Source organism: Pteropus medius, unplaced genomic scaffold, assembly GCF_902729225.1.
Source record: "Pteropus medius unplaced genomic scaffold, Ma_sr-lr_union100, whole genome shotgun sequence".
Taxonomy (NCBI): domain Eukaryota; kingdom Metazoa; phylum Chordata; class Mammalia; order Chiroptera; family Pteropodidae; genus Pteropus; species Pteropus medius.
The window spans coordinates 13,262,082-13,277,291 of NW_024355990.1; the positions used below are offsets into that span (position 1 = coordinate 13,262,082).

General features: G+C 37.6%; 1 protein-coding gene across 6 annotated transcripts in view; it reads right to left on the bottom strand.

Moving 5' to 3' along the window:
* The window catches only part of TLK2 (tousled like kinase 2), an 87,652-nt gene that overhangs the window by 7,683 nt on the left and 64,759 nt on the right, over positions 1–15,210 (bottom strand). For all 6 annotated transcript variants that reach the window (XM_039859919.1, XM_039859921.1, XM_039859920.1 and 3 more), the window contains 7 exons: positions 13,252–13,318; positions 12,153–12,250; positions 11,406–11,487; positions 9,411–9,502; positions 4,910–4,999; positions 1,483–1,652; positions 127–265 (listed from right to left, as the gene is read on the bottom strand). In XM_039859919.1, coding sequence (XP_039715853.1) covers positions 127–265; positions 1,483–1,652; positions 4,910–4,999; positions 9,411–9,502; positions 11,406–11,487; positions 12,153–12,250; positions 13,252–13,318 — 738 coding nt within the window. The remainder of the gene's footprint in view (positions 1–126; positions 266–1,482; positions 1,653–4,909; positions 5,000–9,410; positions 9,503–11,405; positions 11,488–12,152; positions 12,251–13,251; positions 13,319–15,210) is intronic.

A 15,210-nucleotide genomic window follows, 5' to 3' on the forward strand; every position in this document is an offset into this window, starting at 1 on the left:
AATCTGCTTTGGTTTACAGCATTACTGGTAAGCAGACAAGATGTAGATATTATTTTATTATCAACCCTTCAGTATAACTCAACCACATCTCCACCAGCCAATCTGGCAGATCACCCGGATACCTACCAATAAGTACCAGCACCTTGTGACGTTAGCTCCATGCCATCCACTGAATTGTAGCTATCATCATCCATGATCTTGGAAAGACCAAAATCTGTGATTTTTATCTCTCCACATGCTGTACCATTTACTAAAAGAATATTACCTAAAAAGATAAAAATCTTCATGAATAAAGAGAGTTACTAATTCAGAGAAAAATCCAAGGTAATAACAGACAAGAAGGGGACAAGTGAACTCAAACTCTTGCGCATGACAGCCAACATCTAAATCCCCAGAATAAAATGATCTGGACTCAGTGCTGGAGGAGAGTCCTCGGTGTCTGGCTGCAACCTTCTATTTTCCAAGAATCACCTGCTTAATGTGCCAAAACCGCCACTATGAGCAGTGGAAAAAATTATAACTCTCCAAAGTAAAATATCGCTTGTACCGTCAGTCAAAATGGTGGGAAAGTTTCATCTGACCTTTTCAATAAGGATCTCTAAACCATCGTGTTTAGAACATTAGTTCAAGGGGAAAAAAAAATCAAAAGAAAACACACAAGAGAATCAAAGATAGTACCACAGTGCCACCTACAGCTCCTACGGCAAGAAAATGTACAGGATTTAGTGATGGAAAACCCAATCACGCAATGGCCATTTCTTTAAAATCACTTCACTGTAATGAAGTTTTTAGTCAAGTGAATTGTATTAGAGCATTAGAGAATAATGAATAGTGAGATTTAATACGTAGCTACCAGAAGAGGAAAGCAACCTTCACAACTGTGCCACGCCAGGAGGTGAGTGGGAACCATCTTCCTAACACCAAAGCCAAGTCGGTTAGAGCTGTCTACTAAGATATGCGTCCTGTACAAACAGCCGAGGATGACGACAATAAAAAATAGAGGTAAAAAGTCTAACTGCCCCCTACTTTTTGCTGACGACTATTAAGTCAGATAGTAACCATACAAAAAGATGAAAAACTCTGCTCGGAATTTAATGAAATGTGAGGTTAGTGTGCAAAGTAAGTTGTTAATTTTAGGGCATTTATCAAGAGACCTAGGGTAGAGGAACTACTATGTAATATAGGAAACAGGGAAAAACAAAGCTGAGCTTGCCAGAACAGTTCCTTCTTAATTGGACTGACATCATGAACTGCCCTGGCTCTACAGACAAGGGCACTGTTTCTCCAGAGAGCCAACACGACCCACCCTCCTCAGCCCAGCACTACGTGGCCGGGGCTCTTGTTCCCACACCCACTCAAGCAATCTACAGTCAGGTGACATTAGACCTCTGTCTCCTGCCAAATTCTCTAACTTTATAAAATTAAAAGTCACTTAGAAGAGCAAAGAAAAGCTATCAATACTGTCTCCTAAGTCAGACATACCTGGTTTGAGGTCATAGTGTATGATGGGAGGTTTTATTTCATTTAAGTACTTTAAAGCATTCACAATCTGCATGATAATGGATCGGGCCTCTTTCTCCGACATTAATTTGTGCTGTTTCAGGTAGAAGTCCAGATCATTTCCCTCACAGTATTCTAATACTGTACAAAACCTAAAGACAAATAAACCAACATTTGACCACAGGATGAGAGCAAGCAGATTATGACTAACTAAATCAGCCCCAGTGAAACCTTTACGTAATTAGCTTCTCACTCCTTCTGTGTTCCTTAAAATACTTAAAAAAAAAAAAAAATTACTCTTCTATTCTTTATTCAGTTTAGTTACCTGAGTGGTTTTCAGGAAGAAAACTGCTTACTCTTGGTGAAGAGTCTCCATGTCCCTACACCCCCCGCTGGACTCTGTGGTGCTCAAGTTCTTGCATGGCATACCTCTTCTTGAATTCAGACTAAAAGAATACTGACAAGAACTGCAGTGTATTTAAAGTAGGTATCTTTTTGGAAGGGTCCTCCTTTATGTATCCACGTCAAGCTCCATTTCTAAACAAGCATATCGTGACCAAGGCAGTTTTCGGCAAATATTTTCTACAGCCCTGAGTGCTGACAGCAAGGAAGAATCTCGGGTTTGCCCAGGTCCCAAGGACCAGCTGCATATTCTATCCCTTGGCAGTTTGGCACAATACTGCACTACAATTTCTCCTTGCTAAACACAACATAAAAGAGCTTTTTAAAGTATAGTATCTGTGGTTCTAACAAATGTGTTATTACACAGTATGGGTTTTCTTCTTTCACATATATCAATACATTAAACAGACCCAAATTTAAAACCACATACCATTCCTGGCATTAAGGGCCACGTGTATCTTCCAAGGCAGCTATAAACTAAAGTAAAGATTTCCAAACTGTCTGAGTATTCCTGAGAGATGAATACCTTTTAAACTATTCTAAGCTGTAACAATATGGGTGTTATCACCCAGGGTCTAGCCAGGAAATAAAAATACTTCAGTATTTAAAACAGAGAAGCTTTAATTCAGAGAACTAAACACAGATGATGACAGATCTGAAAAGACAAACTGGCCAGTGAGGCACCCCAGATATCATCTAGAGCAGGAAGTCATTAGCACCCTAAGGCCAGAGGGCCAGAGGAAGGAGATGGTGTAACTAGAACCCAAGGTCACCAAAGGAAACTGGAACCACACTGTGTGGGGGGTGTCCTCCACCCACTACCATCTGTATCCCTATTGGCTGAACCCAGTTGAGTAACAACTGACACGGGAACCTGGTGCACACAGCCTACATGGGCCAACTCATCTAAGATGCAGAACACGGGAAGGGTGAGGAGCAGACCTGAGAGCAAACAAGCTCAGGACTAGCACTACGGACCTGCGGGCAATCCAAGGCCTTCCACGTGCACTGCAAGGAAATGTGGACATGCGCTTCTGTGAGAGTCCAAAACTGAACGACAGCTTTACGCTTTTTATGAACCATGCCAGGGCATGCCGGTACCCTATGTGAGAATAAATGTCTGGAATGTACAGATTCTCCTATCTGAGACACTGAAATCTGAGACACGGAGTCTCATGCTTAGTGGATTTATTCTTTGACCCAAATGCAAGCTGAAAACAAAATCTAAACTTTTAATCCTGAATGACTTACAGAAGACTTTCTAAAATGATGGTCTGACTTATTGTTCATGAAAATTCATCACACAAAAGGAAGAACAAAGTAAATAACTCAAGAATAGTACAAAATTAGTTCAATTTCTTAGATTAGTTAAAAGTATGTATACAATTCAAAACAGTAGATAATCTAAAATCGTTATATTTATTTTTGAAATAGTTCTTAAAGTTACGTTTTAGGGGGTGGGAGTGAGGATCCTACCTAGTGTTCAAGGAATTTACTCAAAGCAAAACGGTAACGCCACCCTGTGGAGATGTGCTCTCTAAGTAGGTATTTTTCTGAACCCCACTCCATGCTAAACACACATGGCTACGCCTGGTACAAGGGCCGCCCTAGCAGACAGAGGAGGAGATGGTTTATGTTTCCCAAGGGAATTATGGTCTCCTTTTGGGGTCATTTCTAAATGTGGGCCAGTTCTCTGTAGCAATCTGAGACAGCTGCTACCTGAAATGGGCCCAAACTCCTGGAGTCACGCTGGAAGACTAAGAAGCCAGAACCTGAAGGCCAGACCCAGAGTACGTTCTCCCGACTCAGGTTAGACTCCTAAGGAAAACGTTTCCATGTGCTGAAATACTCTCAATTCCTGGATAAACCCAGAGGTGCTAGAATTTATCTATATCTGGTAACAAAATACAACAATTCCTAAGATTAGTAAAGATCTTAGACAAGTCATTTAACTTTTTTTGGTCCTTAAATCTCTACCTATAAAATGAAAAGGCCGGACGAGATCTCTTCCAATTCTAACAGCCTGTAAGGCTATGAACCTGTATTTTAACACACAGCACTGGGCAATGCCTTCATTTAAATGCCATATTCATTTTCATTCTATGATAAAAATCACATTGCTGATACTTCATTAAAAGGCCCGTCAGTGCTCATCAGGGTCTCCAAGGTGGAGCAGAGGCTCTTTTGAACAGTCCACACTCACTGGTGCATGCCGGCACCAATGTGTGCCAGTTTCTGAGAGCTGGTAGTTAAATTTTCAGGAATTTTGTGAGCTGGTTATGAAGCCATTGGTAGCATACATGGATAAATGAAAGGTGGTATATCCATACAATGGAATATATTTGGTCATAAAAGGAATGAAGTACTGATACAGACTACCACAAAGATGAACCTTGAAAAAACATTATGCTAAGTGAAAGAAGCCAGTCACAAAAGTCCACATACTATATGATCCATTATTTATAAAAGTTCGGAATAGGAAATGTATAGACACAAAAAAGATTACTGGTTGCTTAGGACTGGGGGTCCTACCAGTGGAGGAATAGGAAGATGATAGCAAAAGGTTTCTCTTTTTGAGGTAATGAAAATGTTCTAAATTTGACTATGGTGATGGTTGTGCACATCTGAAAACCACTGAACTGTACACTTTAAAAGATTGAACTGCATGGTATGTAAATTATATCTCAATGAAGCTACTTTAAAAACAATGGGAGCTCAAAATTGGACATGTTGAGAGTATTTACACCACAGAAATTGGCGTAATTTATAGCCCCATCTCCCTCCCCACCAAGCTGGATGTTAAACACATACCAGCACATACCCTTTGGCCAAGAGATGTCTTGCTGGCCCAAATGTGAATTTACATATGATCATCTGTCCATAAACAAATATATTTGGTCCCTCAAAAAGTATTCCCTAGACTCAGATTTAAACTCTATTCCATGAGTAGTCAAGACACTGCAAGAAAATAGTATTAACTGCTAAGCTAAATCGGCACAGCACTTACGAGTCAGTATCCAGTGAAAAGTAATCATATAGCTTAACTATTCTGGGATGATCCAGTTCTTTGTGAATCCGGTATTCCCTACACGCATGCCTGCAAACAAAATGGAAAATAAATAGTTTATACTTTAACTTGTCTTTTATAACTCATCAAAGATAGTCCTCATTTCTCTATTGTTTCCACCTATTCAATCCATTCAGATCTGCTTTCCTTATCTTTCTTCATCCTATTTTCTCTCCTAGTATCTACCAAACGGCTGAGAAAACAGTAGATGCTCAAGTATTTGTTGGATGGATTTTTACCCCTTTCGAGTTCGTCCTATGACAATATCACCACTTTGTATTTACATGCAAATATTGGAGCTTTAAAAATTACACAGTGTTTTTTTCCTCTCTTCTAAAGCTAATACTCCAAATCTAAAATGTTTACATCCTGGGGTTACACCAAGGGGATCAATTAGCATATAAACTCCTTGGATAAAAGATTATTGGTTATATAAGGCATTTTGTAATTTGTATTTGTTTTTGAATCCTACTCCTTATGAAATGGATTTAAAGGGCTATCGGCTTTAGTTCTAAAAAAATGTGAAACTGATAGAAAATTTGAAATGCTGGAAACCCTAGTTTTCTCAGAACAAGAATTTAAAAGTATTATATCTCTTTTTAAAACACTTCTCCAATTTAAGAACATTTAATAAGATTAGGAACAAAAATGTACTACATAATCCGATATATTCATATATTGAGTTTTAAAAAAAATAATAGAACATATTTATACAATTACCAATAATTTTTCAAGTATTTAGTTCTTATTTACAAAGAGAGCAACAGGAAATTATTATATTTTAAGTAACCTAGCACCATTTAGTTTGGGGCATTTAGTTATAAGGCAAGAGTCAGAAAAGAAAATTTTCCATAGTATGGTAAAATAAAACTAAAGAAAGTGATGTTTTCAGAAATTAGTGTATTCTGTAATGTCAAAAATACTCAGAAAGTACTCAACTAACAAAGGTGAGGACACAATGAAAGGCAGGGGAAAGGAGGAATGGGAATCTAAAAGTAATTAAATATATTTTTTCCCCAATGGAAACTTTGTTTGACTAGGCTTATTTTTCAAGATGCCACTTCTGGCAGTTTTTGCTTCTTCTGATGCTTTGTTTCATCATCTTTAGGTCGTTCTGCCAGCACTTAGACAAGGCAGTGTTAGAATACATGCTACAGTGGGATCAAGAAACCTGACTTGGCGTCTGGTCTTTGTGACACCAGCTCACCGGGCTTCACTGTGACACCACCACACTGGACTGGCAGTTTTGAAGGGGGCTCTCACTGGTGATCCACACCTCCAGAGCCCCTGTGGAGACGCTGAGCAAATGGAGCTTTGGCCCAACCCCCGATTCCTCCAAAGGAGTTCCACACTGTCCTTTTTCATGTATCAAGAATCCATGTAATATTTCATTTGGTAAAATAAAGATGATGCTGTTTAAAAAGAGGTTTAGAAACCTATGAACTAAATAGATAACTGTTCAAAAGTCATTTTTTTTACCCTAGCATGCTATAAATCTATAGTTCCCTGAAATTTTTAACTTTTGCTTTTGTGTATTTCAGAGTAGAGACTAATTTCTCTGTCAAGGTACAGAGGAAGCTAAAGGAGGCAAAAATTAAGAATCAAAGGAAGTGTCATCTGAACTCCACGCCAACTAAGGGAATTTGCTGTGTGTCACTGAAAGCATTCCCTCAACCTCACAGCAGGTTCTAAGTCCACTTCTCATTTCATCAGGCAAGGCCGTGTGGCTCCCCCATATCCTTCACATGTTCAACTTTCAATTTAGCATCCAAGGGATTAATGCAATATAAATACAGAAACTTTAATAAGACACTGGAAGAGACTTATCCTAAAGTTAGTCTTTTACTCTCTTAAAAGTGTATATATATTTACACTTTCTAGGATAAAATGACTTTATCCTAGAAAATTAGAAAAAAATTATATAAGAGTATATTAATTCAAATGCAATTATTTCTACAGAAAGCTTTATATGTAATTTTTCCTGTTGTAGAGTTTTTAATATGTTATTTTGGGGAGTTAAAGAAATCTAGTAATACCTATTAAAAGTTTTAATAAGGTTAAACAGTCAGTTTACTTTTTGCTTGTAGGGGGAAGAATAAGAAGGAAGGAGGTACAGAATAGAACTTAAACAAAAACTTTTATCGTCTTTGACTTTTTCCTTCTTTTTTACAAAAGTAAATATCTTGATTCCGGACAGGATTAGAAAGTTACCCCCACGAAAGGAAAAGCAATCAAAAGTTTGAGGGGTTAGAGTAGCATTTTCATATTTTATAATGTTACCACACACTAAAGTAGACTACTTTTCAGCTTAATACTGAATTTTTAAAGCACTCTCAAAAATTTGTTATGTGCTTGATATAAACTTCATTTAACTTTGAAGGAGTTCATGAGTTAATGACGTTTTGCTAATTCACTATTATCTGCAGCCTGAAATTCATCAGAATGATTTCATATCACTTAGCAAGCAAAATCTTTCAAAAAAAGGTGGAAGTGCTTAAAAATTTTCCCTGAAGGATGAACAGAAGTCACAATAACTGTGCACACTCCTTCCCCAGTGTCCATAGGGAAATGGCCACTGTCCAGAAGCTTCGCAGAGGTGCCCAGGCACCCTGATTCCCAGCTCTGACGAGGAAACACTGCGAGCCCGAGCTGGGCCAGGAAAGAGCTCAGAAACTCAAGGCAGGCCCCGCCACTGTCTGGTGGAGAAATGCGAGGAAGATGCCCAATTCATTCCCTCCAGGACCTGCCCGTGTGTCAAGTGGGTAGGTGGGCCTGGCTTCGATCCCTCACTCTTTCAAAATGCTGGGGTGAGCAGAACACCCACCTGCAGTTACTACAGTATTAATGCCAGAGATCTCTATAAGGCCAGCCCAACAGCTGGACACTGAGACCAGGCAAAATATGTATAGATCCTGCAACAGGAACTATCTTCTTAAGAAAATAGTCTTGGCTGACCAAGGCTGATCCCTCCTAAAGTCAACTGGTCAGTGTGGTCAGTGTACATGTAAGATAGGCAACGGGCTCCAAGGACAGCTGAAGGGCGTCTTTAAAGAGAAGCATGGGCTGTTCCAATACCCTGAGCCACTGTGTCTCAAAATAATGGGAACGTTTCTCATTTATAACTGGCCAGGACAACATGTGGTTTCCTTCTCTGAAGTGTTTCTGGCATTTGCTGAGGCCTATCATTCGTCCCTGCACGTCAAGTGACTGGAATGTACTTATAATAATGTAACTGCTCCTCAGAGGCATCTGGACTACAGCTGCCTGTCACATAAGACACACATGCAGATGCATAAACTGCATGTAATCCCTTTTCCTACCTCTGCTAAAGCCCTGTTTCTCTTAATGCCACAGGAACCTTCTCTTCTCCCGGGCTGAGAGCTACTGCCAGTCTGCATGGAACGGGATGAGTTCCTGGGTCCCTGATGAACAACAGGTACAATGCAAGGGCTGCCTTGGTCCAGCACCAAGGGCTAGTTGATGATGCAGAAATGTTTTATTTCCCCCCTGGGATTTGGAAGCCAACTAAAAGGCTACTTCAAAGTCCACTGCTTTTTTCCCCTCCAAAGTGCTATTTATAAGAAAAAAACCAAAACTGCTTTAAGAGAAAGGAGGAGGGTTGTTTACATCAAGAGGGGCTGTCTCCTTTCAGGGGTAGGACATGTCTAATTCAGTACCTGTATCTGTAACAAGGAAACACTATTAAACCCAGCGGGGACTCTAACAGCAAAGTGATTCTGTGTGGCCTCCAAAGCAAATGGGCCATGAACCCCAATGTTGTGAGGCTTGGAGAGAAAAAAGCAAAACCTGGCATTAGTGAATTAATGAAATTCATACCTGCATAGCTAACAACTATTCATTCTAAAGAAGTCACCCCTCCCCATAAGTACGGATGAGGGCCACCACCAGTGGCGTTGCGGAGAGACAAGCACAGTAAGAGGGACACTGAAGACCAAGAACTTGGAGATGGGCAAACTGTGCTGAGGGAGCTGAACAAGTTGAACGAGTAGCACCGAGGCAGGCTGGTCTCCTCCAGAATGAAATAATGGAGCAGCGAAAAAAGCTCTACCCGAAGCTCCCGAGGGTCCTTAGACCCCTAAAGGACTCTTTTGTGAGTTCCACACACAAGCAACAATGGTTTCTCAGGCTTTGTTTATTGTAACTAATTTTATACACACAATGGAAGGGGAGGTTAAGAGCATGGGTTTTGGATTAAGGGAAGTCTAGATTTAAATATAAATGTAGCCATTTTGTAACTATTATTCAAATTCTCTAAGTATCAGTTTCCTCATCAGTAAAATGGAAAATTTATTCACTCTTCTAAGACAGTTATGAGGAGTAAATGAAATAACAACAATGCATGTAAAGCTCTTAACACAGTGCTCAAACTTCAGCTATTATTACTAAATTTTGAAAAATGAGACCCGCTAGTATCACTTACTTGTGGTAATTCTCCTTTTTCTCATCTCTCCAGTTTTTATTTAACTGGTGTATTTTCACAGCTACATATCTTTGTTCTGTTAGATCAAATGCCTATGAAGAAAAGGAATAAATTATATTCTGAATGTATTACCGAGAATTACAGGCAACTGACTTGAAGCCTCTATTTAACAGATAAACATACTCGAAAGTCCAAAATGCATTATTAAATAAAAACAGCAGTGGAAGACAACGCATCGCATACTTGCTTCAGAGTAGCAACCATCTTCTTGAAATCTGTGATCAGACAATTTAGAAGTCTCCAGACAAACTGGCACCAAGGGGGTTAGAAAATAAAACCAAGCATATACCACAAACATAAAGACAGCCCATGCATGCCATTACAGTCACTTCCAAATAATTCTCTTTCTGGACATCATCTACCCTATATGGGACTCTTCTCCCTTAGGTTGTCTTTTGTCCCTCAGCTGACACTGGGACTTGACATGCTGTAACAGTAAGTCCTGCCACTTTTGAAATGCTGGGAACATAGATCATCTGCCTTCTTGAGAAATAAACCCTGAGGATATACCTCTTTGTTGTGTTTGTTTAGAAAATAACCTTGTCATTTATTATATTGTGTTTGTTAAAGTAAACAGAAACAAGAACTGAAAAACAGCTCTGCCTTTAGTCCCACTCATATATGCTGGGTAAAAAAGCAGTTTTGATCCCAACAATGTCTGAAGTTAGTCACACGAAGTCACTTCTCCAGCCACTGTCCAAAGAAAGGGACATGCTTTCCCCAAACACCACCACTGTTGGCAAGACCCACGTCAGCTGTGTAGTGCTAGATCACAGGAGCAGCGACTGGGTTTTTGAGGATATCAACTGAGAGAATATTCACAACTCATTCTAGGACAACTATGACAGCTAGACCACTGAAGACAACTATGGGCCAGTCCCACTTACGGATGCAGATAAAAAATATGAATACAATACTAGAAAATCAAACCCAGCAGTACACTAAAGACAATATTATAGTTCTGGAAATGGAGAGTGATGACAGTTGCCCAATACTGTGAATGTACTTAATGCTACTGAATTGCACATTTTAAAGTGGTTAATTAAAATAAATTTTATGTATACATATATCACAATAAAAAATTAACATTAAAAAAGGAAAACCAGTAGATCTAGTTTTTACTGTTTTTATTTTAAATAAAAACTATTTTACACAAAAGGTTTCCCACATATAAATCCAGATGGGCATAATATAAATCATAACAGTGAAGGCTACACCTTAGAAAAGAGAATTATCAGGGTTACACACTAAAGACCACTTAAAAAAACAAATTCTACATTTAAAAGCCAGGTGCCAGAAACATCTAGAGAAATTTAAGGATGCTGTGGCTGGTGAACACATTATGGATCTGTAGCTATATTTAAAACTGGCTGAATTCCTCATTTTGAAAAAGCAACTGGAGGCACAGTGGTCTATAGTTTCCTGGCCAAACTAAAGCACTCTAAGCAAGGGCAAACTTTCAAAATGCCAGCGCTACTAAACACTCTGACTTAGAAGATGAGACTGTTTTTAAAAAGCAGGATTTTGAATAAGAATTAACTAACATTTTTATTGTTAAAAAAATTTTTATGAGAATAAAAGTAACACACGCTAACAAATGCAGAAGAGACAGAAAGTATAGAAACAGAATAAAAATCACCATAATTTTTATTCTGCTACCCAGAAATTAGTGGTGTTTTCCTTCCTGTTTTTAAAAATCTATAATTATTTATTTTTCAAATTTGAAAACTTGGTAAAATGTTGTATCCTGCATAGTTACTGAAGTTTACTAAAAGCAGTTCCCCCAAAGATAGTTAAAGTTTCCAAGGTTCTTAAAGTTTCTGAATTTCAACTAATAGAAATCAACCCAGAGTTACCATTATTCTAAATGTTCTCTAAGTTGGTAACGACTAATAATTTAACCCTCAGTTTTTGTACCCAGTTCTTCATACTTACCTTGTAAACTTCACTGAAACCTCCTCTACCCAAAAGATGTAACAACAAATATCTGTCATTTAGCGTTGGATGATCTTTAAATCTGTGGAAAGAGGGAATATATAACATCCTGAGGTCAAAGACTACACAATCTTCCATATTTATAAAATTTCCAGAATATCTAACATGTTATACACGATTATAACTGCCGCTGATCAATATATCTAATTCTGAACATAAAGTAAGTTATGTAATTCAAAAAGACAGCATAATTACAATGAACAGCATTAGCTGTAGAGTCATGAGACATAGGTGCCAGTCTCAATGCAACCACAATTAGACCTGTGACCTTTGTTGGCCTTCCTCCCTTTCTGCCCTGCTATAAAGTGAGGGGTGTAGACTACACTAGGTCGGGGATTTTCAAACTGTGCTACTTGGTTCTTCCAAACCATTCAAGAGCCACATGCTCCCACCATTACACTGTGAACGCACAGTGTAAATACCTATATGCCTTACTGTTAAAAGTGTACAGATGAAACTTATTGGATTTAGTTAACCAATGTCACCATAAAAAAAATCTAATGTATTTAAACTACAGCAAATCATAACTTTGTTTATAAAACTGTATTATATCCTGTTAATAGAACTAAATACACCATGAAATCAATGCACCCAATTTATATTAAACAAAAACATCATTTAGATCATTCAACTCATGTCAGAGAGTGCTCAGCAATCTCCAACCCAACATACTCCCAAATTGCTTACTGTGAATTATCTTCATTATGTATCCTTTTTAGTTCCCTGATATGTAGATTTCTAACCCTTTCTAGCCTTTCCAGCTCTGCCTGGATCTCTGCTTCCTCCTAAAGTGAAAAGGAAAGAAATAGCTCAGAACACAAGAAACTTTACCTTTCCAAAATCTCATTTCAAAAACAAGAGCAGACTGTTCTCTCGTGAAAAGTTAAAGGAAGATGTTTTGCATTTTTTAAAAAAAAAAGTCTTTTAAAGAATTTTAATCATAAAAACCAAGCCTATAACAAATAATAAGTAAAATTCAAACCATATAGAGTAGTATGGTAGGAAAAGTAAGAGTTCTCTGCCTCCCTGCTCCCGCTTCCCCAAGCCTACTCCCCCAGATGTAACCACTGTTAAGTTTCCAGAAATGTTCTGTATATATATACACATAAGCATGCAACCATTTAAAAAAAAAAAAAACAACAAAAAACAAAATTCAGGTTCTCTATCTGGTCCTGTTCTGTAAGTATGGATTATACTTGGTGCCTTAAGTTCCACTGATTTAACAAGATATGAGAACCACCTAATGGGAAAAAAAGAAAATACACACCAATAGCAATTTATTAAATGCTTATTGACCTTCATTATGACAAGCAGCATCCACCAAAAATGTATGAGTTGCTGAATTAGAGATGAGAGGTCTACATCTAAGATGCTTTTGTGAACATCATCAATAATAAATTCTACATAGGTGCCTTTGTGTTACAATATGGTTTGGGCAAGAGATAAGAAGCTGCTATGTGATTTAAAACATCATAAGAGTTTTAACATCATTTTGGAACTATCTACTCCTATTGTATATTTAATTTTTACTATAAGGATAACCACTTGTGAAGTCTTTTGAGGTGTACAGAAATATCTACTGGTACCCTTGTAGGAAAAGTACTCTCCCCGGGCTGGAGTTGATTTGAAAATTGAAAGACATGACTTCCACCATTAGAATACAAGATATGACAGAGTAACAACTCAAAGATTTCTGCAAGTCTATGAAACTATTACATTCGTCCAAATAATCAACTTGCTTCCACACTAAATGTAAACTAAAAATTGCATTTCTGATCATACTTACCTTTTTTAGATGACCTAATCTGAGTTTGAATATTTCTTCTTGTTCATGGTATTCTGCTAATGTTAACCTGGAAAATAATAGTAGAAATTTCCAGAATTTCTTTGAAATCATAGTGCACCTATCTAAAGAGAAATTCTCAAATAATGCTGTATGGTATATTCAGTCTCTTAGTTAAAATGACTAAATGACAGATTATCTTGCAGTCTTTTAACATGAGAAAATTTCTGTGACTTATCAGATGTAATGTGAAGGGACTTCAAACCCAGAAGTCTAATTTATAAAAAAATGGAAAAAAAAAAATGAGCTATATTTTTACATTATTTATGAAAAGTTTTGTCCCAAACATTATTCATATAAAAATCCATTGGGAGAGGCAGCTAAAAATTATTATGTCTAAATTTTTTTAAAGAACAAAACAAGACAATGGATTTGATTATTTCTGATAACTCTTAGACCCTGACAGTACAATAACAAAGAACAACATAATGGAAGGAGTCCGGGATTTGGCGTTTGAAGACTAGGGTTCAAAGTGCAACTTGGGCCACGTGACCTTGACCAAACAACTTTAAGTTTCCTAAAAATCCGGCAAGTCATAATACCTCTCTAACAAAGCTTTTGTGACTATTAAATGAGAGTGTGAAAACAATTTATAATTTATAAGTTGTAAAATGCTATTTAAACACAAATTCTCAAACGGTTGACTGGATGGGAAATCACTCGATCCGTATTCCACCAACCCCAATCGCACACTATCTCAAGAATGAGCAAGTAAAATACTCCTTCATCTTCACCCTCTTCACATTCTAGGAGCATATGCACATATTTAAAAGTTTTAGATGTCCCTGTTTAGACATATTCTAAATGGCAGAAGAAAGAAGAAACAGCTATCCTATCAACCAGGAAGAGCTACAAAATAGAACCTTTGAGGTCTGACTAAAAGAAAATTAAAAAAAGAGTAATAACAAGAAGAAATATATACCCACTAGGGCCATTACACCTATCTCTTCAAAGTTGCAGAAATACTTATATGCATTATTTTGTATCACACCAGTAAAAAAGGGAGAAACGAAAAAACATCAAAGCTAAGCATTCTCTCTGCCTGATAGAGGTTCAATACCGGGAAAGAATAATGTGACTTACTCCAAGACTCGAGAAGACTATCTATCTCTGGCTTCCAGCCAGAGGAATGAGCCAAGTCACTGATACTCTAATTAAAAAGTGGACTAAATGCCTTCCAGTTTGGATTTTACACAACACTCCAGATGGCAACTCCTTACTGACATACTACTAGCCTAGGCTAAATTCTAATTATTGTTCTATGGCAAGGAAACAACCTGCCTTCTTTATTACTCCTTACTCCTAAGCCAATGGTTTTATGCACTGGCATTGAATAATTTTCAAGTAATACTGGAGGAAAAGTCTTTTCACTAAATAAATACAGGTGCCAGGAAAGACGACAAGATCAGATTAATATGTACATTTGCCTGGAGAACCTCTCAATCTGGACTCTGATTTGAATTTTTTGAAAGAAAATGTTTTTTACTTAGAATCTAGTTTTAAAATATTCAGGCTATAAGAGTGAAGACTTTTCCCAAGCTTATTCACTGTGCATACTTTTATCACCATACTTAACGTTAATTATTAATTTATCCATTTATTAATTTCCCCTATGTAAACTGTGAGCTCCTAACTAGGGCTGTCTCCTTTAACTCTATATCCCCAGTGCCCAGAACAGAGCTGAGCATCTAATAAGCATTTAATACAGACTTACTAAATGTATGTCAAGGAAAAAGCTCCCAAATACATCAGGTATGTATTGAGTGAGGACTAGTGTTAAGTTATCTCTCACTGGAGTGAAGAAAGATACATTTAAAATGTAATGGACTTTTAACAATGTTTGTAATACAAGTATTATTATACTTGAAGTGGATTATGGGTTAATGTTTTTGTGAACTGATA